We start from the raw sequence: 27,631 nt of genomic DNA, 5'->3' as shown, positions 1-27,631 counted from the left end.
TTCTGTTCTTGATTATTCTTCTTCACCTTCTTGCGAGCTTTGAACCGTTTATTGTTAGCTTTTCACTTATGGGTCTTTGCTACAAAGGCCTTGGCCGAACCTGGCTGAATTGCATTCATTTCAACCTTACGTACCAAGTGGCCACAAAAGTCTCTGAACATAGTGATAGAATCAGTATGGTTCAGAATTCTTTTGATTTGGGCCCAAGATTCAGGCAAGGAACGGTGCATGGCTATAATCTTCTGATTTTCAGTCAATTTGCACCCAACATTCCTAAGGGCACCTATCATTTGCTCCATCTTATGAATATGATCTTTGATGGGACAGCCGACAGACATCTTGTACTCCTGGAATTCTAATTCCATTGCCTTAACTCTCGCATCTGACTTCTGCACATAGGCATCTATCAGTGCTTCCCAAATTCCCTTAGCAGTTTATGCACTTCATACGTAGGTATGAGTTCTTTGTGCATAGTGCTAAGAAGGACATTACGGGCTGATCGATTTTGTTTTCGCCACTTATTATACCGAGTCATCGCAACCCTATGTTCTTGTAAATTCTCGTTTTCAGCTAGGATGGGTTCCTCTTGAACTACATCGAGTGTGTGAGAAATGTCGTCCTCGTCCAGAAAGTATCGCACCGCGCGGGACCAGTCTTCATAATTGTTGCCGTCGAAATGTTATCCTTTCAGTTGTTCAGCGATTAACGCTTTGGTGGCCATCTCTACATTACATGAGTATCACTACTTAGCTATGATCTAAGGTATTGATATTAATCATCAGCATTTCTACGTGTTATATAAATTTTCAAAGTATAAAAGTAGTAAACGCATCTTAATGAGATCTGAAAGTCTACATACCTGAATAGGCGGTGTAGAACAATCAAGTTCTCCTTTTAAGAAGAGATTTAATGCTTTTATAAGAATAAATTTATATAACGTGCAACCTGCAATTACTTAGTTGCATGCATTATTTGATGGAGGAGAATAAACTCCCACTCAGGTTATGCACAATCTTTTTTTTATGTGTATAAGGAGTATCTAAGCACTAAGTTTTACAATTTCCAATGATATATATATATATATATATATATATATATATATATAAGGAGCTTAGATCTAAATACATTAAGCCAAATATTTTCTCATATATAAACATCATCATCAGAAAGAAAAATGAAGTACTAAGATATCAGGAGAGTTCTATCTTCACATCTGATCATGACCATTAGTGATGGATCCGATCATTACCGATAATGATCATTGTTGATGATGGATCCTTTCATCAACATTGATCATTATAGTTGATGATCGTTCCGATTACTAATGAGCTTTAGATCAACAGTGAAGAAGATATAATAAAGGAAACAACATTCTTGATATGTGTCCATCATCTCATAAGAAATATATATGATTAAATTAAAAAAAAATCAGGATATCACATTCAGGTTGTAACATATCTGAATGTGGGCCACACAATTGTTTCGTAGATTAAGCATGAATTCATCATATATGTGCACTCGTTTTTCAACAGATCTACACATGTGGAATTGGAAAAACTAAAACATAGTTGCTGCACCTATACATCAGCGCACGTCCGCCAACACGTATACTCTAGCGCATTGACCAAGTGCTTATTGTACTTCTCCAGTATAAATCCAAGCTCATCAAATGGATGGACGGTTTGGATTCAACACATATATAGTGAAGAGATCTGTGTTATACACGGATCAGATCCACATGTGCAGCTGATGTATATTACCACATGTGTTATAGTACAATACGGCTTGCCAATGAGTGGTACGCACATGTGCGGCTGATATGTTGCACAGAACAATGTGTTTAACCAACATGTGTGGCTGATGTTTCATAGTTCAGCGAACGTGTCATAGTGCAATACGTTGCTAACATGATTTGCTGAGATGTACATCAGCCAACGTTGCACTTGTATAGTAGCCACCATGTGAGATGTACAGCAGCTAACGTGTCATAGTGCAATACGTTGCTAACATGATTTGCTGAGATGTACATCAGCCAACGTGTCATAGTGCAATACGTTGGATATATGATTTAATGAGATATACACGTTAGATGTAATGTACACGTGAGATGTACAGTAGCCAATGTTGCACGTTTACAGCATGTGTTGCACACCAGCTACATATGTGTAAAACACATCAGCTAATCACACGTGTTTCAGTTAGATTTTTAGCAGACGTATTACTGTAAACAATCTACATGTGCAACATGGTAACGTGTTATACTACATCATGTAAACGTGTTGCTGTTAAACTACATGTGTAAATAACATGCTAGTGTGTTATGATACATCATATAACAATGTGCTGACATGTGTACATAACAACATGTTGTCATGTGTACAGAAACCATGTGTATAAAACAACATATGTACAAAACAACACCTGTACAAATACAAGGGTCTGTTTTGTACACACGTGTAAACATGGGTCTGATGTGTATACTTGCACATCATTCAAGTATGGTGAAATACGTCACCAACAACTTAAGCACACGTGGAATAGTTCAATACAACAACAATTGCTGTATATTATGTGATATGTACACGTATGTACTTCAATACAACAACTTATGTAAAGTACCAGAATGTATACATCCATGCCGTCCATCCGTTTCGACGGCTTATTTTAAGGCATGCTTATATATAATAAAAAAAAATCATATCCAAAGATAAAGTGCTAGTAGATCATTTTTAGTTCATCCATGAATGGCTAAGAAACTGTCCATTCCAAAAATCAATTGGGCCACATGTGAACCTTATTTATTTTAACCGTTGGTTAAAATTTTGGTATACATGAGGGGCCCACTCCATTGATATGGAGAACAAGAGCAAGATCTTAATCATTCATATGAAAATCTATTATTGATATAATATGTTGTGGCCATAAATCATGCATGACAGCTAATCAAGTGATTTAGATTTCATATACATCAAGTGCACCATTGTAATCTGAATTCTATTTTTCTTCTCAAGCCTAAAAACAAGCACGCCGAATGGATGGACGTTAATACAGAAACAATATTTTTGACGTACAGCAGCTATATTTCTGACGTACAACCTAAAATCAAACATGGATTCCAATCCAAAAAGAAAGGATGGGCCACTTACCTTTTTAGATGAATATAATCGAAGATCCGCCGTTGATTGCTCTGATACCATTGTAAGGAAGCGCGGAAGGTGAGCCCTCAAGATCTAACGGTCTACACGATGTTTGGAACCTTTACAAAGTAGAAGATTGACGCTCCAACGGCCCACCTATCTACTATTGGAGCAGATAGAACTATTCACACCTCTGATCCTATGGTATATAGTGGCCTCGAATTGCGATCTATGGATCAGATCGTCCCAAGGACAAGCTAAAATGGACAGACTATAGCGCACACAATTTCTCTCTGTATACTCTCGATTTATCGTATGACTCAATACTTTACACGAGAGAAGCGCATTCCTTTTTATAACAAAGGAAGGAGAGTTTGGGTGGCATTGGGATAAGGCCAAATAATCCGATAAGATCCCTATCTTCAATTAAAAATCAAATTCATATTTGAATTTGAAATTTAATTCAAAGGAAAAGACCGGAGAAAACATAGGACGTACCCACTAGTGATTGCTCACAAGTGGGCCCCACTGGCCTACGTCCAACAAATATAACACGAGTAGCCGGGGGCATAATTTTGAAATATATTTATGGGTCGGTTGGCAGCCTAGATTTGAGAGTATTTGGATGTATTTTAAATCTAAGGGTCATCTTTTTGCATTGACAGCGAGTATTTACGGAATCAAAGGTACTATTTTAATGTGTTTTGGAATCTCAATCCTTTGGCTGTGATGAGAGTATAATAGAAGTGAAATACCTTTTCTAACTCCCTTTTAAAGCAAGAGAGTCATATATGCAACAAATGCGTCATTAGGCTACTAATACTTTATGCATCTCATGCTGATGATACTCCAAAACAATCCAATGATAGCTTACAACAATAAAATCATATCAATAAATTTATCTGAACTGTCCGAGTGTTGTCCCATGTAAATGGACAATTTAAAAACATTTGTGAGTCACTTGTTTGTGATCTTTACATTTGTTGCCCACCCGAGGCTTGAAAATTACTCATTTTTTAGCCAACGTACACATTTCAATGAATTTATTACATGCATTCTATCAAGTATCACATGTATACTGATTTCAAATATTAAAGTTGATTTAGTTTATCAAATTCAGCTCTTGTGAATGTACTAAATTCCAATGCATTCCAAATACAAACTCACAAACAAAGGTATGGATTCCAATGGCAGTGCATTCCTTCCAACACAATTAAAGATTTGGAAACACTTAGGGTGTGTTTGGATTCTCGTATAGTATTGTTTTGCACTGTAAAAGAGTACGGAGCTAGTATTCCACAAACTGTAGCACAGTGTATGTCTTGAAGGTCGTAAACTACCACACCATTTGTTTTTTTACCCAGAATTCATATATGTATTAATTGCAGAATTCAATGTCGACGTTTGGGAAGAGACTCTTCGTTGGGCCCAACATGTGTAATTAACGGAGTACAATATATATATATATATATCAGGCATCTTTATCACGATTAGGTTCACAGTATCTGGAGGTGAATCCTACGGGATTTTCTCCCGATTTGCAAAAATGTCACGGTGGTACAGTAGATTGTAAAAGCTATTTCGGATGTACTGCGTGGGTTGCCCGCATCGTAGAGGGAGAGGAAATCTTGGTCCAACACCCATAGAGATGCGACTGTAACTCATAGGGTGCATCATGATATATACGGAGATAAGGAAGACCAACATGCAAGGGATAAGATCGATCACACGGCGTTTTTAGATCCCCTCTTCCCCAATAACGCAATGACATTGCATTATATGCAGAAGGTTTTAAAATTACCTGTACGCAATACCTGGATACCAGTGAATCTGTGAGAAGATTGTTGTAGCAGTTGAAAGCGAGATGGAATCAGGGCAAGTTCACGGCGACTCGCCGATCTACGGATCCTTAGACGAGCACATAACGTTCGCAGAGAACCAAGAGGACCGCACGTAACCATCCATGTCTCGGATCTTCTGGATCTGCAATGACATTCTCTTGCAGGATGATTAGTGAGGAAGAAGGGAATGGATGAGGGAGGGAGTATCTGCGCCTGATGGAGTATGTGCGTCTGATGGTCCACGGGACTGAAACCTTTGGTCTTTACTTTTTCGTCACATGGTGGTGCAGTGCAATGATTGCAATGCACTGCACGATGCATTGAACTCTAATAGGAGATAACGCGTGGTAGCCGAAATCTGGTTCGGCCATACACAAGTCTCTTGTCCATGACCGCTTTCAATTTGAATTCAAATGTCGGATAACGTACGGCCCACGTGTAAACACAGTGCAACACTACCTGGGCCATGAATCCAAACACGCCCTTAGATTCCAATATAATTGTGATTTGGATTCAAACGCATTCCAATTACAAGCTCCTAAATGGGCCATAGATTTTTTGAGTTTTGCTAAGCCAGCACAATAAATCTCATGTCCATGCCACACGTGGCAACCTGGCACATGAGTAAGATATATAATCCATCCATCAGTTGGTATGACCGTGAACATGTTTTACCAAAAATAGAATCTGGTCCAAACAGCATATGTGCCCCAATATTGCAAACAGGTGGATGGGTAAGAAAACCTGAGGGTCTTCAGAGCCATTCATTTGTTTTACATACCGTGGCCCACCTGACCAATGGATCAACAAGATTCTTGGGCTAGGGCAACAATGCAGTGGTGCCATCCTGATGGATGGATTGGATGTCACATGTATGGTGCGTGAGCTTTATTGCACACTCATGTGGGCTTACCAACGGTCAGTTCTTTTAGTACCTTAATGTTTGCCTTATTAAAGGACATGGATGGCTATTAAAGGGCTTTGAACCTAAAGCAAGGTATTCTGCAGACGATGGAATAACTCGTCTGCTTTTGTGATGCTAGACGAATACTGATGACAATCAGATGTACTGTTTTAGGGCGCTGACTTCGTTCTCGGTGGGTGAATGGATTTTTAGCCACTACTTCCATGACATCCCATTCAAAATTCTGATCTTGAAAATAAGTGTGATGAAAGATTTTTTATTTTTTTTTTGGCTTTTCTTGAGAACAAGTCACTCCTTGCTGTTGCTTGGGTTGAAAGTTCAAATATGTCTTTAGGGCCTGTATGGATTCGCGTATAAGAGTGTATTGTATTGTATCCAACTACTGTTTATCTATACGTTCGATCAATTTCACAATATATCCAAATCAACATGCCATAACTCAATGTTTGGATAGGAGGTATTGTTCGGGCAAGTATACATATTTTTCCTCTGATCAATGTTTGGATACGATGTGTTAGGGCTGCATATTGTATATACGTATAATATTGATAACACTTGTATGACGGTGGCTATTTTTAAGTTCTCAAAATGGAACCCAAGTGGGGCCCACTGTCATCTTTATGAATAATACTACTCGTCCATCCATTTTGTGATCTCATTTTAGTACATGTTGCCAAAATTGAACCGTATGAAAAGCGGGCATGAGTGTAATCCTCCTTAATTAGATGTCCACAGTTGAAATAGGGATGGGGCCACGGAAGTTTTGATTCATGCTAGTATGTTTGTTTTCAGTTCATCCCAATCGGAATGATGTTATTAACGTTATGGATGGCATCTCTAATGGACGAGGATGATTATTCACAAACATGACAGTGGGCCCCACCTGGGTTACCAGCGCAGGATTCTCCTGTGAAAGGCGTACACCCCATCAACGAGAGGCCTCTTGCACTCCAAGAGAGCCATGTAGCTTCTAACCTGAATCGGCTCATGGTTACAGGGTAGATGTATATTGCAGTACGATTGAGAAGGGAGATATTCATAGCTGAGCAATCGGCTTTCCGCCGAACAATCTGGTGAACGATTGCCCAATTTGCTACAATCTAACGTGGATCGAAGTGTATTTTTCGACTGTATTTTGAAATCAGACCTTCGGAAGAGAACCTTCTCAGCTGAATAGCCACATGCAGAAGGTTGAAGATGATTTAAGGCGCTGCTGGAGTAGAAATATTAGGTCCTCCTCAGATTAAAAAAAAACCCTCTGCAACAAACTCTGCCTCTACCGCACGCGAATACAGCGTCTTGAATAGGCTATACTGAAGGAAACAGAGTCGTCTGACAATACACTACTGTCGCTTGAATTTTTTGAAGAAAAGATGTATTCGTGTACATGGTGTTCCACGAATCTCAATTCCAAATCAAACACTGTATAATGTATTTTAACCCTTTTAATATAATACAATTCAATTCCCACCGCGAATCCAAACAGATTCTTAAATTCCATTCCTTTAAATGACGCTATTGGTTCATTAGACTCAAACGATGGGGAAAGATCTTTGATAACATATATATCTTGAGGGTGGTGAGATAGAATTTCATTTTTTATTGTTATCTTTTGAAATTCTTTTCATAAAAAATCTGGACTCTAGGAGTTTTAGAAACTGTTGTCACAGTAATTGAGCCTTTAAAGGAGCATCTGTCTTTAATTTGTCGATTCTAATAAAGAGATAAAGTAAAAAATCTGAATATTATAAATAAGAAATAAAAAATAAAAAATTATCTAGAGAGTTGAAGTATGTTACAGTCAGTCTTAAAAACAAATTTTCCCTCACAATAAAGATTTTAGATACATTAGGTCCCAACAACTCTGTCTTCGAGATACAACAAATCTCCTTCAAAATGAACACCTTTGATTAAGCGAACATGCAATCTTAGCCATACAAATCCAAGCTTGCTCTTGCCGATTTTTCCAGTTGAAAGAATGCAGAGAGAAAAAACAAAGAAGAGAAAGGGAGAGATTTTTTTTTAGCTAGAATAGAAGGACGAGATCATGGGTTTGAGTACCCATTATGGTGAAATCTTATTATGGTGTGAGTGCGTGTGTATAAATAAATATATAAATAAATAAATAAATAAAAAGAAAGGATGAGAAGCCTTTATATATATATATATATATATATATATATATATATATATATATATATATATATATATATAGCCATTAGACTCAAGGTGCATGTGAGCAACTCCGCTTATGAGCACATGTACGAGACATCACTAATGTAGAGAAAAACAAAATAGGCCGAAATGCACTGCACCCATGGCCGCGCATGTGCGAGCTTGATCCCATGGCATACCCTTGATTCCCATGCAAATGATAAGTTCAAGATTCTAATATAAGAGTAATTTTTCCATTTTCCTTTAACAGTTTTTTTTTTTTTTTCTTTTCTTTTTAATCCAATTTTCTTTTTCTAACAGAGAGTGAGTAAGAAGCACGGATGCAATTCACCAGAAGTCTATGGAAGAGGTGATGCGGTCTGCAAATATGAGATCCGGGCATTCAACAGATAGGGCCCACTTCGGAGGTGATGCGGCATGTTCCACCCATGCGTGAGATACGGGCTCTCAGTCAGGGGATGTCCAAAGTAGGCCCTACCTTCTGAATGGCCCCTCCCTCACACAAATGCCCGTCCTCTGTCCAAAGTAGACCCAACAATACAGAACCGCCGTTGATCTGGGCTTTTCACCAATGGACAGTTAGTCTCACATGCTGATTTCTCTATGTCATCAGGACCATCAGTTGGACCAGGACCCCTCTGAGAACATTACATTACCTCTTCACCATGCATGCAAGAAAGATTATACTGGTCCACTCATCAGGTGGTAGCATGCGGTCAGATGGCAACATGACCAATGTACTTTGTTCAATGTCCATGTGCAATAACGTGTTCACGTTGGGGTCCATCTGATGAATGCTCCAAATCCTGCACACATGCATCACCTGGACACGTGCTGTAATTCATCTCTTCAATCTGCCTTTGCTGTCACCAATAACAAAATCCCAATAACTGTCCAATGTGTCAGTTATGTAGAACATCCGCTCCATTGAAACGGTGGGTGCACAAAAATCATGTGTGTCAACTTAACAAGGCAGACCAGACCAAAGAAACTGATCCACGGCTAAGATCTGATCCAATGAACAGGTGCGGCCACCTAAGAAGTGGATCACCTTGATTTTCAAGACAGTAGACTTTATGATGTTCCCACCTTTTGGACGAGTTAAATGTCCAGCACATGTGACATATTCGCTGGAGGGAAAGACAGATTTCTAAGGTGAGGAAAATTTTGATACTGGCAGTGTGATGGATGATCCACAGGTACTTATAAATTGCATACTTCGAGCAACTATGTACGAGATGCTTATCTCACCAGTTCCATTGAATGGTTTGCAATGCCTAAACATGGCTGCTCGAAGATTGTAGGGGTAAGTAACATAGGCTAGGAGATTATTGATATTCAAAAGGGTTTTGATTACGGATTGAGGCATTGAACTGAAATTATGATTTGACCCGTCAGCTTCGAAAAATAACTAAAAATTTTGAGGTTTGAAATCTGATTGAATCCGATCAAAGATCTATTCATATGTAAAGCCAAGTATGGAAGCTATGAAGATGAGGGTTGCCAAAAAAGATTGGGCAACGGTTTATCTGGTCATCTAAAGTACCTACAAAATGAGACATCTCGATGCTATGTTTGTCAAGGAGATAGCATGTTTCACGACCTCCAATCTTTCAAATGGTTCAATAATTGTATTGAAGTTGCCTCACACCAATAACAGGTCGTTTTAACCAATGGCGTAGAGATCATTTCATGAGGCTCTTCGATATGATACAATAGAAGATGTTATGAATGACTTCTGAGCAAACACAACTGAAAAATCTATGCTGTCCTTCCAAAGTATCCAAAATCATAATAACCTTCATTGCCCGGATGATGGGTCCCAGTTTAGATGTATAATGAGCCAGAAATTGCTCTTATTTAATTTAGATATCTATAAGACTGGTGGACATACAACCATGTTTCAGCAAACAACTGTCCACGACTCAGAGATTAGTGTCATTCTACTAATCTGATCTTGGGACTGTAGCGTGATTTCCACAGCTTTATTTGAATTAATGCACGCCTGCTAACAATTTCTGAGTGCTTGAGTTGCAACCAGAGTATCAAATAACTCCCCAAGTATGTGGAGAATGGGAAGTGATCAAGGGCCTACGCCAACCGCCATTATTACAAATCAAAAGTGAAATCTTTCTAATGACCGTTTGAATCAACACCAAACATCCTGTTTACCTAAAATTATAAATTTACCTCATGTGCTCTAAAGAGCACTGTAAGTTATAGTGCTCCTAGTTCAATAGTCCAGTTGATCGATCTGAACCGTTCATCAAGTCCGTAAGACATTTCGCAGACTACCATGCAAAAATTGTAGTGATCAGATAATTCAATCCATCTTTGATTTACCTTATTTCTACAGACATACGTTTTCAAAGGCATGTATGGATGTTAACAATTGCCTAACAAAGGTGATTCTTTAGAATCATGAGCATTCCATGATGAGCTCTAACAAAGAGATGGATCAAATTGTTGTTTGGACCTATTTTTATATAAATGGATATTGACCATCCATATTATTGACCACTATCAAATGTTTCACACTTGTCGGATCCTTGTGATGTTTGCATGGTAGCCCATGGTATATGCGCTGAACATAATGAACAGTCTAGATCAGTGGATTGGACTGTCTAAGAGTCCCAATGCAACTAGGATCACTGTAACTTATAGTGCACTGAGAGCACCGGAAAAATCTCTCTAAAATATAAATATAATCAAAGATCATGCGCATGGGCGTGTGTGCATGCAATGCTGAGAATTTGATTGCAATTACAGTATCATCTCAAGTAGAGTAGCTTTTAGGAGCCTGTTATTTGAAATAAGACAGAATCTAGAAATTAAAATGCTCTGATATTTTCAAGAGGTTTGTTAACCACTCGTCTGTACAAGGCATACCATCTACACGCCACCACACATGCCACATGGCAGACATTCAATACCCAAGCCACCCATCAGACGGGTACGACCGTGTAGATGTTCTCGCACAAACATCAGGCTGGTCCACTCATCAGGTGGGAGAATGTTAGAAACAGGTTTGTGAACTGTGGCCCACCTGGTTTCTGAATGGACCTGATTCTTGGGCCAGGACATCAAAACAGAAGAATGCTCATGGTGGATAAATCTCGTACCTTGTGGCATGCTGGCATGTGCGGTGGCTTGTACCTGAGATGCCCTGCTGAATCCACACGTGTGGGCTTAGCAAAGCTCTACTTTATATCATCCACAGGAACGCAACAGGGGATCTGAAATCCATCACCGTGGCCGAGCGGATATATCACAGCGTCAATAGCCTGTTAGCATTGGATTATTCAAACACAAGCCAATCTCAACAAATCTACAGATTGAAGCAGCCAATTCCAAGTCTAATCTAAAGTTCTTTTGAGCTTTCTCACCTAGGAAGGGAAATCAACTTCCCTTCACAAAATCACTATCCCTACAGATGCTCACTCTCTTTCTCTCTATTGATCAAACTGCCGGATTAAGATCACGCTCGATTTCCTCTAAGGACCGGCCCTTTGTCTCCACGACATTGGCGGCTATGTACAAAACTGCAAGTAGGCAGACAGTAGCGAATCCCAAGTAGACAGTGCTGATCCCGAACTTGTTAACAACACTCAGGAAGTACAGGCCAATAACAAAGTTGGAAACCTGTGGAAGAAGCATTTTGAGCAGTTAATGATTGATACTTGAACCACAAAAACAACCCACCTTCATTACAACACTGCCAAAAAAAGGCATATTGCCCTCATTTTCATCTGAAAAATGACACAAAGGAAACAGTGCCAGAAAATGATGCTTTGGAGTAGGCTTTGCACAGTATAACTAGGCTTTCACTTCTCATGACCGGATCTGCTGTTTTCATGATCTGTTGGCAATCTAAATTGGCAGTTCATGCATGCTGTAATTCTTCTCTATCCCTTCCCAGTATCTCCTATATATCCAGTGAGTCTGAAGTGTGACCTGACTGCATATATGACTCACCTGATTAGTGGAATTTTCTCCACTGTATGGACTTGAGTATTTCTGTTCCAGCCATCCATTTGTAGGCCAATGGGCAGGTGGCGGTTAGGATTCTCTGACCAGTGCAACTTTTGGGCCCCAGCAACCTCACTCATGGTGCATCATTGTTGCCCACATGATGAACTGTGGTGAGGGCATGATGTATAGAACAGTAGGAAAAAAAAACCCAAGCTATTTTCAACCCATCATGGGACTAAAGAAACTAAGGACTGCTCATAAGCTCAAATATCTGGATCAATTATCCATTTTCTTGAATGTTTTCAAACACACACGCACGCACACATGCACACACACATGCACACAATTAATACTCCTGCAAATAGATTTTAAACAATAAGTAGAGGTGGCATGAGCTATTTTCCGATAAGAAATGATCAAGCACTGCCATCATCAGCACCATAAGCTCACCGTCATATGGCTTTTATTTTCCTGCCAATGTGTCATATTTGTAGGATATCCAATCCTTGCAAAAGGTCAGTCGCATCGTGTAAATCAGCTGGCATTAAAATCAGGCTGCTCCACTCATCAGGTGGGTCTAGACGATTGAAATCAGTGGATAGCTGACAATCCGATCCAAGATAAAGGTCTGGCCCACCTGATGACTAGATAGGTCTGATTTTCATGCCAACAAGGGATTCATGGTGAGAACAGACTTTTTCACTGCTTGGATGTTCAAAGGGAAAGGTGCAGTACAGTAAGCTTATGGTGCTGATGTCAATACATTATCATTTCTCTTTCATTTATATTGATATGCAGCCGAAGCTTGAAATGGAGGTATTTTGGTCAGTTAAGCAAATCAAGATTGCTCATGGTAAATTTCAGACTATGGGCATTCAGTTCATGAAAATGAACAATCGATAGTTCTCCCCAGACAATGAATGCATAACCCTAGATCTGTGTGACTTACCCAGTGCATGCCCAGGGACAAGGCAACTGCCTTGGCTCTGATTTTGGAGGCGAATATCTCTGGAAGTAGAAGAGCTGGCACAGGTCCCGCACCGAGTGAGAAGGACAACACATAGCTGTTCAAATTGAATTAAAACCCAAGTTATTCCAGTTATCAGGTGCTCAGCAAAAAGGGTACAGTTGGAAGTTGCTATTTTGCATCGAGCAGAATGGCCATTTTGCTCAATTCAGCTGCCTGCCGTAATGAACTTGCATGCCATTTCAAGCCAATTTTTCTGACTTCCTCAATTCTGATAAATGCAGAATGGGGTCTCTGCACTACCCATACAGAATCCTATTTAAAAATGCAAGTTGGCACTGTTTAAATAGAACTGAAATGAGTATTTGCACTCTTTCCAAACTGAGCCTTATGTAGGAAAAGTAGTAACTTACAGGACCGTGCCAAGAACAGCAAGGGTACCAGAATATGGTGCCAGGACACTCCAAGTGAAGGACAGGGAAAGGAGCAGCATTGAAAGAGCCTTTAAAAAATAAAAAAATTAATTAATTAATTATTATTATTATTATTATTTATTTTTTTAAAAAAAGAACAGAATCAGCAATCAAGAAATACAAGACAGGTGTGATATGAGAACTTTAGGTATCCCGTGAAGCAACCAAGAATCATGAGCATTAATCATGGGATCTGGAAAAAGAAACGATAGTATGCTTATGATTAGAACCAGAACCCAAGATGTGCACAAGTTAGAAATTCATAAACATATAGGTGTGCATTAATGCGTGGGCAATTGTTCCATGCAAGCAAAGTGGCATGGCCCACCATGCCGTGTACATCCACTCCAACCATTAGATGTGTCACCCAACTTTAGGTCCAGGGCCCAAAATTCAGCTGATCCATGATTCAGGTCAGCCACACCAATGGAAACAGTTGGGAGAGGGGATGCCCACCCTTGCTTTTACAGGCCCCACTGTGTTGTGTAGGTCACATCCACTCTGACCATTAGAGATGTGTCACCTGACATGCCCAGGGCCAAAATCAGGCCAATCTGGGCTTCTGGTTGGCCAGACCAAGGGGAACAGTATGGAGAGTGGGCGTTCCCCTGTATGGTGTTCCCGATCATGTGGTGCACCTGAATCATGGACGGGCCTAGCATTGAGTGACACATCCAATGGTCGGCATGGATGTCACATATGCATCATGGTGGAGCCCACCAGAGCCATGCCCAATTTACTCGCACGGAATGTCTCCTGCACCACTGCTCGCAGGGATGTTTCTCATATACATGGGTTTGAACCCTAAATGATGAAAAAAATCATTTACTGTTAGAATGCATCTCACTTTCAAAGATTCAAACCATGTGCTTTATATGAATAGGCCAATGATTTGAATAAGGTCATACCATTCCAGTGAAGCTGATGATTAGAAGACTTTTTCTTCCTTGCCTGTCCATCAAAGAAGATGCAATGGCTGTGCCTGTAAAGAAAATAGAACCCCAATGAGAGAGAGAGAGGGAGAGAGGGAGGGAGAGAGAGAGAGAGAGTCATGCATATAATCTGCATCTGAGAAATAAAGATAATCATGCATATAATCTGCATCTATGGATATGATGTTCCTAATCAGTGTACATGGATTGTAAAATTCTAAAGGACAGCTTCACTTAATAAAATGCTAACCAAAGACATTTGATGCACCAACAAGAGCACTCGCTGCAACATCAGAAGCAATTCCAGCGCTGCGGAACACAGCAGTCGAATAGTATACCACAGCATTTATTCCAGCTAGCTGTTGAAACAAGAACAGTGCTGCCCCCACGCTTACAACTGCAGTTGGACATACTCGTTAGTAACAACATGCCCCCATATTTTAGATTCCTTACCCTGTTTCAGCTCAAAAACATTAACAGAAAACAGCATAATGAAATGATTGCTAGAAAACAAATCAGCAGGACAACTTCAAAATTATGAGCTTTTTGCTTAGTCCGGATGTGCCCACATGTGCTGACTTGCCACATCAGGGGACATCCAAGCCAATCATTGGGAGAGCTCCCTGTGGAGATGATCTAGCCCCAAAATCAGGCCAGTCAACTCATCAGGTCGGCCCCACATGTAGGATACAATGAGCATTTCAAGAAAAAAAATGCCAACAACGACATCAAAGTATGCTTGCAGCCAAAGTGGTGACTGGATCAGCATACTTTTAGGCCAGGTCATCTACATGGAGGGGCCCACATGATGCACGATTCAGATGTCCAAGGCACATATGCCAACAACGACATCAAAGTATGCTTGTGGCCAAAGTGGTGAATGGATCAGCCTACTTTTAGGCCAGGTCATCTACATGGTGGGGCCCACATGATGCATGATTCAGATGTCCAAGGCACATACATGGCTGTGTATGGAGGGGTGAGTGTGGGCTCAGCAAAACTCTCAAATTACAGCAAAATTTCAAGGCATGCCATATTGGTACCATGGGCATGAAGTTTGTGTCTGTCGTGGCTGGATGGTTTTATTGTCATCAATAACTGATTGATTTGATGGATTTTACCAAAGCTACCCTTTCTCAGACTTCGCTAATGTATATTCCTTTCGCTATTCAGTTGGTTTGGGGCCAAAAATGCCTTAATTGGCCAAAAGCATTAATGGTGGTATTAATGTTGATGCTGTTGAGCTTCATGAGATACTTTCACTTTTCAATCTTGGGATTGGATAGAACAGTCTTTAATTTGGACCATCTCAGTAAATGGTGACCGTTGACCAATTGTAAGGAAACGGTGGTAATATTGGTACTAAAAATTCTTTGTTGCAGGATCCTTCTAACTAGGTGCTGCTCCTACTTCGAATCACACTTCAGACTCTCGCTCCTGCTCCCACTTCCTACCTATTTATTATTGTTCACAGTTTGAAATGGATGCTTTCTCACTCCAACACTTGAATCTATTGCTGCTTCACTTTATGCCGCATGCAACTATTAGTAAAATACTTGACATTTTACTGATCTTCCATATGGAGGATGGATGAATAATGGATTAGCATGCATCCAACATTTATGGTGTCTCTTCAGTTTATGATTGGGAATGGGACCATTATATGCTTTTGTGAGAGGTGTAGGCTGAGCTCATGGTCTTTTATAAGAGGCTACTTACAAGTAGGACTGGGGAATGCAATTATCTTGTAGCGGAAGGGGATGCGCTCACTAACTCTAATGAATTGCATGGTAAGGGAATTTACCTATGTAGATCAGTTTTTTTGTTTTGCACATTTTTATGGCTTTTAAATATACAACTCAATGTGTACAGACATGCGCATGCGCAGAAAGAGAGAAGTAAGCAGTAGCGTGAACCTCTTCACTAAATCATTCTGGAATGTTCAAGTGCAGGCAAGTGGGACTTTATTTTGACCACCACAAAAGGGCCATGTTATTGTCCACATAAGGGGCAAAAATGGAATTTGTATGTCCGATCAATAGTAAACTCATTTTAGCACAGTTACAGAAAACAAAAGCACAAGCACTATATAACATGGAAAGCATGTCAAATGTGCAGATATACCTTTCCAATAGCGTTTACTGAAAAGATCAAACCAACCGGCATCTTGTTCTGATGAACCCTGACCCCCGGCTCTTAAATCATTCATAACCTCAGCAACCTTTTCTTTTCCAAAGAGTGTCTTTATAGTGGTTTCTGCTTGAGAATATTTCCCTTGCTGTATGAGAAACATAACAGTTAGTTTACATTCTTAATAATTTGCATGAACAAAATGCAAGATTTACAGATACAAACAGTAAAATGTAAATCTAGATCCCAAGCATGCATGACCAGATTAGTCTTATAAATAAACCTGAAAAAGCCACCGAGGACTTTCTGGAGAAATAGCCATCCCCAATGCCATTAGGACAGAGGGTACAACTGCAATACCAAACATTGTCCTCCACCTGATAATAAGATGAATCCAATCAGAATGACTAAAGATGGATGACAAAGACCATACATTTGTAACCAGCTCCGACAAACAGCATTATTTCTCAAACATTCATGGATAGACTGAATCTGTCAAGTCTTCAAGGCAAATTATAGTTTGGTCGACTGATCCTCAGCAGCATTTAATTCTTAGCCCCAAGGCCCCAACATGTAGACCAGGGCATTCTTCAGGATATACCATCTATCACAATGGTCCTTTCCCATTCATGCAACTCATTACCTCATCTTTACTTCGTTATACTGGTGAAATACCATGCCTCATAAATCTAAAGTCATGGTAGGAACAATTACAGATATCCCACGAAAAAAATAAAAAATAAAATTGGACAGCAGTCACCAGTTGATCATACAAGTAAAATACCATGTATCAAAAATCTGAAGTCAGAGTTTGAATATTTCCAGATATCCCACCAAAATAAAAAGAAATAAATTTTGAAAGGCAATTACTGGTCAACAACTTCTCTAGAATCAGGTGAACAATACTCAACGATATACATCAAGAAACCTCACAAATTGCACCCATCAGACTTGCACAGCAATGTCATAATCATTATCATCTCATAATGGCAAATAATTGTGAAAAAGATGATACTGCTGGAGAGGAGAATTACAGTGATGTCATCTCTCTCATATTTCTTTGCCGTGTTCATCAGCTCTCTTAAATTTGGCAGCTGTATCCAAAACCATAAGCAGTAGTGAAATGATCTCCCTCTAAAACTGGTCTGAAACACCACATGCCTATCTGGTGTTTCAGAGATGGTAACAGAACTATGAGAGGAAGAAATATAGTGAAGGATTTCCTGTTAATAGCAATCAAGTGTGACCATCTGAACTATACGGTTACATCACTTTTTTCAGAACTGGGAAATCAAATCTATATATGTATATAGACAAAGTTAGTTTGCGGTAGTATTTTTTTAGAAGGCATTCTGGAACTCAGCTTGTCACTGTGAATATCACATTATACACTTCATTCTTCTGATTTAGAAATATTAATAGAATGACTGAGAGAAATACCATAGTGGATTTCCGGCTAAAGGCAATCCGGCCACCAAAGCTGCAAGAATTCCTATGCAAATGAAAAGTTGGTTGACTGATCCAAGTGCACCTCGAATCTCGGTGGGTGATATCTAAAGCCACCAAACATTTGATGGAAATAAAAAATTCGAACACTAAAGATTACATATGAACCATTTTAACTTCCAAAGTCCACTACCTCAGATATGTAAAGTGGCACAATGGCAGACGAGATGCCTATCCCAATCCCGGCAAGTAAACGACCAATTATCATCGTTTGTACACTCTGGGCCGTAGCACTGCAAAATTTTGCTAAGCACATTACACAAAATACCTTGCTACTACTAAATCCAATTTTACAAATAGTCAAAGAATATGTCACAGACCAGAGAAATGCTCCACTTGCAAGTGGGATTGCATCTAGTTGAAAAGTCCTTGTTCTACCGAATTTATCAGCTAACGCTCCCCCAGTGAATGAACCAACAGTGGCACCTGCAAGGGTTGTGCTAACAACCCAACCTGTCCAAAAATTTAAATGTTATGAGAATTTGTAATGTTGAACACTTGAAAGATAAACAATGGAGATCATATGAAACTCTATTACAAGGCGTGAACAAGTGTGGATTGAATGAAATTGTAAGGTCAGAAGGTTAAAATAGGTTAACTGTAGCATGCCATGACACTTAGTTTTAATTGGACTGATATGAATAAGAAATGTTGATTTGCATCATGATCAAAGAAATGCATCATTGCTGCACTTGCCTTGTAGCACAGTGTTCTCAACAATCCCAAGATCCTTAGAAAGGTATTCCAGAGCCCCATTCACCACACTGCAGTAAAAGAAGAATATCATGTGATATTTCAGTAAGCACCTTGTCCATTTACATTCTATGATGAGAAATCATAAAGATGTCAACAAGCAGCCTTACTCCAGATATACATCCTAAATGAAATCAACCAAAGTTCTTAAAGTGATGAGTTTAGAGAACAGGTGCCATTAAGTGGTCCAATGAAAACGTACCCTAGATGATATCCAAACAAAATTGCACCCAAACAAGCAACACCAACATATGGCAAAACTGTTCCAGAAGATTTAGTTTGGAGCTTGTCAGATGCAACATCCTCAACGTCTCCGTCTGCGACAAATTAACAGCAAAAATCACATGGTGAGCCCAAAAAAACCTAATGCACTGACAAACATGTAGGGATCATCATCATCATCATCATCTAAGCCTTATCCCAACTAATTGGCCCAGGCTACATGTATACAGGTGTATTTTACATGTGCATGTGTCTCTAGTTTTGCTAATGTCCCCCTCTTTATGGGGATGTTTCATACAACTAGGAGCAAGCCATAGTGCAAAAATCATGACAATCAGATGATCCTAAATATCCAATCAATAGCATGAAAAATGAGTGGTTGACTTGAGTGGAGAAACAAAATATAGGTCCAATCATCATCTTGAAATGTCTTTTTGATAGATCCCCCTTTGGATTGCTTATGATTCCAAAATAGCACTTTGGTTTGATTATTTTGACCATGTGATCTATGGCTTGTAAACAATAGATGGTTATAACATATTGGCCCCATTCAAAGGGTTAGGATCATCCAATCACTGTGATTATTACACCACAGCTTGCCCCCCATGGTTCTTTTTAATGAACTGTCCCAATAAAGGGTTGGGCATCCCACATGTCATTTAAAAGGTCATATGTTTTAGAGATCATTATTTGTTGGTTATCAAGACTACTTTTAATCCCTGCAAAAAAGAGATATGATCTTATTAAAATGAAGCGGACTCATTTTTTCAGTAAAGCCTTAACAGGCCTAAAGATCTATGCTAATACCCATGCCAACCAGTATCCAAAATGGGCACCCAACACACCAAAATCCTTATGAAAAATGGAGGATTGGTGGCACATAGAGTAAGGCCACATTTGGATGCACTACTGAGTTATATTGTAATAATTAATTCCAGAAAGTGGAGATGACCAAATTATAACTACCTTCTGTTGTACTAGTATTGAAGGACTAGGCTCCAAATCACGGATTCAGGTTGGACCTCAAAGTATGCAATTTGAGCACTATTATCATTGCAGATGGCAGGAATTGTCATTACAATCCGGTCATTTTCTCTTGATTGAACATAATGTTCACAATTCATTTAGTTATGAATCCAAACACACAAGTACAATAATCTATTGCTGGTTGAGGAATACATCACCGATTACTGTACACATACATTGAAACCCCCCCCCCCCCCCCCCACCAAAAAAAAAAACAAACCCAGTGATGCACTATATCATCTGATTGCTGTTGAGATGCAGAAGCAGGCATACAAACATGCAAACTCTGTCAAACAACTTAGGGCACCAATGCGAAGAATTTATCCAGTCAACTATCAGAACCTGTGGGAATATGACTTTTTAGAACTGAATGCCTCTACAGAGGAATCAAGACTGAAGACATCTCAAGAAAGGCAGTCCCTGATTCAGTCCCGCACTGCAGAAAAGAGACCATGTCCAATGCACCAATACTCAACCTGAAAATCAGGCCAGCCAACTCATCAGCTGGACTGCAAAACAAACTAGAAGTGTTCAGCTCAAAAAATATGCCAACCTTCGAAATTCAATTGACACATGCAGTCTGCCTGATGATTTGACCAGCTTGAACCAGATCATATAAACCGTACTGACAGCCTGATGCATGGCTCAGATGCCGCATCCATGCACCAGGTGGTCAGGTGTGCCCCACATGTAGAGGTGTCTACTCCCAAACAGAGAATTCAATGTAGAGGTGTCTACTTCCAAACAGAGAACTCAATGTAGAGGTTTCAACTCCCAAACAGAGAACTCAACGGATCGCATCCTTTAATCTGATAACAATTATAACTAATAACCGAATTACACAAACAAACATGATGAAAACATTTTAATTCCTCAATTCCCAAATCAAGAAAATATTTTACCCTACTAAAATTAAAACAAACAGATAATAAGAAAATCAACAGATTATCAACATCAAAATGATGCGTGCACGAACCAGAAGCTTGAGCTCTGACAAATCTCGCCTTTGCCTTCGACCTGAACATGATATCTACTCCCATTCTGCAGCAAGTAAGCCCTGCTCCCATACTCTTCGCACGGAGATCGGATTGGCCGCAAGAGCTGCTGTTTACCATACGCAGGTTACTCAGACCTGGAATAGTATTCCGGAACCCGCTGAAACTGGACGAGATTCGACGGTTCCGAAGCTCCGAACCTACACTTCCCTTCGCAGCTGCGACGGTTGAAGCTTGCATTTTACCCTGTCCATGATCCGAAGCATCAGAGTGAGAGAGAGAGAGAGAGAGAGAGAGAGAGAGAGGTGTCGATTTACAGAACAATCTTAAAACGGAAAGAAAAACAGCCGAATTTTGAAGAGATTGGGGGACGACGAAATCGACATCGACGAGACGATGACTGGTTCAGCCGTCCGCGGGACTACTTGAAATAGTAGTCATCAGGTACTGCAACGTAAGTGGGCGGTACAACCGAGGTGATCTGCACCGACCCTCTGGTCGGCCACATCGTGGATGTCCCACTGTCCGAAACTCCCGACAATGAGACTATCCAAACCGTCCGGTTAGAGCAATAATGTTGACCACTTCAATCTTAACCGTTCCACTTGCAGGCCCCGTCCGGGCCCACCGGATTGTCGAATCAGCAGGATTTCCACACGGTGGATGTTCCCACTCTACAGGCAGCTAAAATAATCCCCGAGGACTACAATTTCCGGTAGTTCCGCGGCCAACGACAGCGTAATTCACTAAAAATGCCACGAGCAGTGAAATCAAAGCAGATGACAGATGGAAATCCAAAAGAATCAAAGCAGCGATCGATCTCAAAACCGAACAAAATCTTCAAATTCGCCTAAAAATGCTTACATCTTAAAAAAATATCAAAAGATCCAAATCAAAACACACATTTACAGAGAGAAAGAGAGAGATCTGATCGAAATACAAAGATATAAGAAGATCTAAGCAATCAAAAGCAACAAAAGCAGCAAGAAATCCGACCTGATGAAGAAGATCTGAAGCGTTACTATCTTTCTCGCGCGCCGAAGAGCAGCTTCGTTACTAACGCTGCTTGGAAAAGCGAAGGAATTTTTAAAAAGGGAAGAGTTGCTTACTCGCTACCAACTCAGCAGCGGAAAAACTCAAGCTCATTGTTAGCTTCTTTTCTGTCATTTCTATGATGCTCGGCCCGAGCATGTTGTAACCCTTCGGGCCCGAGACTGTATCTGCAGGCGGGTGCATATTTCAGTACAGTCCTTTGAGCAGTACCGAAATAGTCTACACCACTTCTGAGAGCGTAAAATGCCTAAGCTCTGTGGGTCCACCATGTTGTAAATGTAAAATCTGTTCCGTCAAGCGAAAAGAATTATTTGAATGGTAATTAAAGAAGATGATCGGATTAAAATCTAATATGGGCCATACCGACAGAACAATATAAAATTCATTCCAAAACCGCTAAATTCACACGGTGTGGCCCAGAAGGGTTTTTATCAAGATGCTATACGTATATTATCTTCATCTAGATGATTTACACCTAATTAACGGGTTTGACGAAAGATGCACACCATCGTGGCCCAAAAACAAGCCTACGGTTGGCTTCGCATATCCATTGTTCTATATTTTGTGGCCTATATGAGTCATGGATATAGATCGATTTTTCCAAAGGCCCTAAAAATCGAATATAGAATCATATAGACGGAGTCGATTTTTCATATACAACATGATGGCCCCCACAGAGTTGGTTCTTTCACGCACAGGTGTTGCAGAGGATTCCAGTCCGATTGTGCGTGACTTCGGTTGTACAGTGACGTTCGGGTTTTCAGTCTGCACAATTGCGGTCCATGTTTTGGGTGATCCAAACCGTTGGTTTTGTGGGACACACTGTGAATGGACGGAGAACCAAAAGTGCCACAGATTGAAAAAGTACTAGCCCTTCAGAAGGTGGCAAACAATATGCGGTTAAGAGCGAAAATGGTTCGTCGTAATCAAGAAAAGATCCATGCCGGTTATGATCCTACAATGGGGAAGAATTTTTAGTTCACGACCTATCCATAGTGAGGAAAGTCGTATCAATGGTTCTGATTATTTAACGGTGGGCCACACGTGTAGAAACTGAAGACGCGAATGGTACTGTGCAGCTTTTTCGCCAGAGCATGTATACATTAATGCCTTCGTCTCTATCCTCTGAGATCATTAAACTCTGTGGGTCCCACAGAGTTTACTCAGTACGATAACTAAGGTAATGAGTTCCTCAGAGGATGTGTCTTATCCACGCCGTCCATCCGTTTTTTTTCAGATCACTTCAGGGCATTAACCCAAAATTGAAGCTTATATATTTTACATCACTTTAGGACATGAACTCAAAATTTGAAGCTTTTCGAAATCTTAAGTGGACCACATTACGTGAAACAGTGGGATGATGACGTCCGCCGTTGAAACTTTCCTATGGCTCACAGTGATATTTATTTATCGTCCAATCTGTTCATAAGGTCATACACACATGGATGGAGGGGATAAAAAGCTTTCATCAGTAGGGTTTAATTCCTACTGTTTCATGTGGCGTGGTCTATTTGCGCTTTGGATATGCTTCATATCTAATGTCATGCCCAAAAATGAGGGGGTAAAACGGATAAACGGCATGGATAAGACAAATAAATCACGGTAGCCCCCACATACTTTACTCGGTACGACAGCGTAATGAGTTACTATGTACGCAATCCGCTTCCGAGTAATTCGGGCTTTCCAGCATTGGAGCGTATAGTTCAGTCATCCAAACCGTTGATAACGTGGACCTACCGTGGATGGCATATGCAAAGAATCTCCCCTACTTGAAAATCCTAATCCTTTAATAGGTGGCAGCAAATAGGCAGGTGAAGTGAGAAAATACAGCAACGGTTCACATAACATGAAGAAGGCCAACTATTCTACAGCTCATATCTTCAAACGAGGGTAATTTTGTGCATGGACCATTCAAAGTGAGACCCACCGTAGCAATGGTTGGATCGGGGAACCATGGGCCCCTATTGTAGAACGCGAAAACTGAACGAATTATACGAACTCTTGATCCATATGCAATGTGGAAAAGGCCAAATATTAGACGGATAGGACCTTCCGATCTGAGAGTTTGTGGGTGTGGTCCATCCACATTGTAGCTCCGGTAGATGGACCGTCTGGATTGTGTGGGCCCCACCTGTAGGAACTCTAGGATCATATACTTCGTCATGGACAAGCTACCAAATTATGTAGCCAGAGTCTCCTGTCCGGAAGAAATGAAAAGATGCCATAACTCTACAAGTGGCTCTTTTATTTTATTTTTTGTATTTGTGCTGAAGCGTAGCGGGGAATTTGTTCTGAACTTGTATGCAAAGTGCAATTTATTCACCGCCCTTTCTAAGTGCTCTAGCCTCGCACGTGGAAACAGGGCGCACACGTGTAGCATCCAAGCCCGTAATCAGGCGTTCCCCCACCGTGTAGATTGTCTCATATCAAGGATTGCTGCATTGGGCAGATAATATTATCAGGTGGACCATATATGTGCAGAACAAATGAACGGCTAAAGAAATTCACCAATGGTACATGTGTCACCCACCTGATGATAAGATAACCCTGATTTTTAACCGGATCTAGAAAGAGATAGCCTGATGGGTGGCTAAGATATCACACACGTGTGCCTTGCTTTTATTTATGAGGCGACGGCTCTTACACGTGAGCATAGCATTTCTCATTTGTTCTATCTACGGTCACAGCGATCCTACCGTATCGTATGCTTGGGAGGGACTACATTATACGCTGGTTGCCGATCCATACGCAGGACACACCCCTGAACACGTGTCATGCATGTATTCAATCTAAACCGTCCAGATTCTGGATCCTGTTCTTGATAGGGTATACATAAAAAATTTTAAGCAAAACAGAGACTCGTAACTACCATCTAACGGACAGAAATTTGTTGAGAAGTCAACGGTTCAAATTTATTTATTTTTTTCAAAAAAGAACGACTCTTGATAAAATAGTCAAATCAATCTAATTTGGATTGCATGGCCCAATGGAAGTGTGGCCCACTATTCGGATGGTTTGGATTGAGGTGCATATAAGCCACTGGCTGTGTCTATGAGTATGGATTGTTATGCTCTCAACTACTAACTTTTTTTATTCTAAATTTAGTGATTTTTTTCAAAGAAGGCGAAATAAGATTTCAGATAAACTACTTGGATTCTGGGTGAGGTTGAACGGGTCGGGAGGTCGTTGCGCACGTGAGGACCCCTGGTGCTTCCCTATTTGAGGTTTGCTGCCCCACACGACCTTTACACCCAGAACACGTTCCAATCTGTCAATGTGTTGGACATCTAAACGGTGCATACTACATATATGGGCCCAGCACAATGGTTACCACACATAAAATTCAATCCAATTTACTCATCAGGCGGCTACACGTGTATGTTGAATTTGGAACGTTGGAAGCTTCTTACATTATTTTCATAATGGGTTGTCCAACTTGATCAGAAAACGAGCACGATTTTTTTGTATGTTCATATTCATGTGGAAGACACCTTTTGCACGGTTCAGATGCCCACAAGCTTTCGGAATTGGCACATGTGTTGCATGTGATGGTGCAGATGGAGAAATGTGTGCTACAGATAAAATGTACCAGAAAGAGCATTTGTTCTCTTTATAAGTGGGGCGCGGATTGGGTCCTACCCCTGCCATGCCGAGACGGACTACAGTAATGTGTGTTTTATCTACACCGTCCATCTATTTTAACAGACCATTTTAGGGCATTAATCCAAAAATGAGTCAGATGCAAAGCTAAAGTGGGCCACCTCATAGGAAACAGATGAGATTGAACGCATGCCATTGAAAATTTCTTAGCGGCTGCAAAAGTTTTTTTTATCAATTTAATATTTGTGCTTTCCCTTCATCCATGTCTATGTGACTTATGAACAGTTTTGATTGCTAATAAATAGCACGGTGGGCCCTAGAAAGGTTTCAACGATAGCATCATTGTGGCCGCTGTTTTCTGTGCGGTGTGGCCCATAGAGCCCCTATCAGGAGTAAGACGCAATCCACGTCCGGTCAAGAGCTGAACTGGAAGTGGATTGCATCCTGCCCTCTGTTCGGGTAAGGGCTATGTGGCCCACCCTGTGTGTGTGTGTATATATATATATATATATATATATGTGCGGTGTGTGTACGTGTGTTTTATGGACGCCATTTATCTATTCTTTTATATCCTTTAAAGTTAATGGGAGACCGTGATAGTATTTCTCAATCTCAGCCTTGGCATTAATAATTAAATTTATTGTGTCACTATACGAAAAGTCTCTGCAAATCAAATAGCGTTTTTAAGCTTGATCTTTGAGACCAACTATTTTGGTATCGGTCGACTCATATTCTTCTGTAAACTAAACTAGATCAAATTATTTATCATTAAAACACAGAAAGAATGGTTGGATGTCTCAGGATTAAGAGAAATAAAGAAATTCATGAACTCGACAAAAGAATAATTAATTTTAGGGCAAAGAATATTATAGTGCCAAAAGAAGCTAACTCGAGATTTGTGGGAACATATTTGATAAAAATTGTTCTAAAATATTCATAAAGCCAAATCTGGATTAGCCAAACAGGTCCACTAGAATGGTAGAAACTTTTGACAGTTGCCTTAAACATATTGTGATACAAGTGATTGAACATGAACGAGCCAAGAGCAAACTGACGTCCTTGAGTAAGTGGCTCGGCCAAGTGAATGTATTTTTGTGTGATTTGAAGGGTGCTCAAACAGAGCAAATGTCAGTGGATCCATTTTAGGAGAAAAGTCGTGTGCTCATCATCAACTTCATTATGGGATTTGCATTGAATAGCCATAAAAGTGGAGTAGGCTTTGCTGGCCCTGTCTAGAAGAACGAAGGTATGTTTATCTTTTAAGGAAAAACAAGGATAAATAGGCTCCCCAAAAGGCAGAAATGGGTAAATACACAAACATTCATGATTGTCAAACCCATGGGGCCGCATTCAAAATGAAATGTATTGGTCAATCGACTCCAAAATGTTAAAGTTACTACAATGAGAAAGGTATTGGCTAGATATTCATATAAAGAAATGCTAATACAGTCATAAATTATGACATGTCTCTATGTATCACAATGCTATGCTTCTACACGCGTATACTATTATGTCCAACCATTCATTGGTTTCAAGCATACACTCGAAACCTTAAAAGCATTGGTAAGATCTGGGAAACGATCAGATTGAATGAGTAGAACTTTATTGTGGCACCTTAGGAAACATGACCCTATTTATGTATTCATGAGTGACTTCAGGATGAAGGGTCGAACCAAGTGTTAAGTATGCCTTATTCAATTCAACATGAGTATTAAAGAGGAAGCCATTGATGATTCCGAAGAAAAGACATCTAAATCTTTTATGAAAGTTTCCTGGCGAAAGAATGGAACGGAGGAAGAGAAATATGCAGCCATGGTGATCGGAGGAAAATTGGACAAAAAAAGAAGTATGAGAGAGAGAGAGAGAGAAGAAGAAGAAGAAGAAGAAGAAGAAAGATGTGAAAGAAGGCAAAACCCAACCCTAC

The 27,631-nt window shown here is 40.1% G+C and overlaps 1 protein-coding gene across 1 annotated transcript; it reads right to left on the bottom strand.

Annotated features, from left to right (window-relative positions):
• Positions 1-11,310: 11,310 nt before the first annotated feature.
• Positions 11,311-22,210, bottom strand: LOC131234338 (plastidic glucose transporter 4). The gene is made up of 14 exons (XM_058231146.1): positions 22,051-22,210; positions 21,036-21,300; positions 19,014-19,128; positions 18,755-18,822; positions 18,379-18,511; positions 18,192-18,291; positions 17,993-18,105; positions 16,836-16,929; positions 16,547-16,700; positions 14,673-14,819; positions 14,399-14,472; positions 13,431-13,519; positions 13,000-13,114; positions 11,311-11,720 (listed from the first exon to the last, which is right to left on the bottom strand). The coding sequence occupies exons 2-14, from the start codon at positions 21,292-21,294 to the stop codon at positions 11,538-11,540; spliced, it is 1,644 nt and encodes a 547-aa protein (XP_058087129.1). The 5' UTR covers positions 21,295-21,300; positions 22,051-22,210; the 3' UTR covers positions 11,311-11,537.
• Positions 22,211-27,631: the final 5,421 nt, after the last annotated feature.

Source organism: Magnolia sinica, chromosome 19 (assembly GCF_029962835.1).
Source record: "Magnolia sinica isolate HGM2019 chromosome 19, MsV1, whole genome shotgun sequence".
Taxonomy (NCBI): domain Eukaryota; kingdom Viridiplantae; phylum Streptophyta; class Magnoliopsida; order Magnoliales; family Magnoliaceae; genus Magnolia; species Magnolia sinica.
This window is presented reverse-complemented; position numbering and strand designations above follow the sequence as displayed.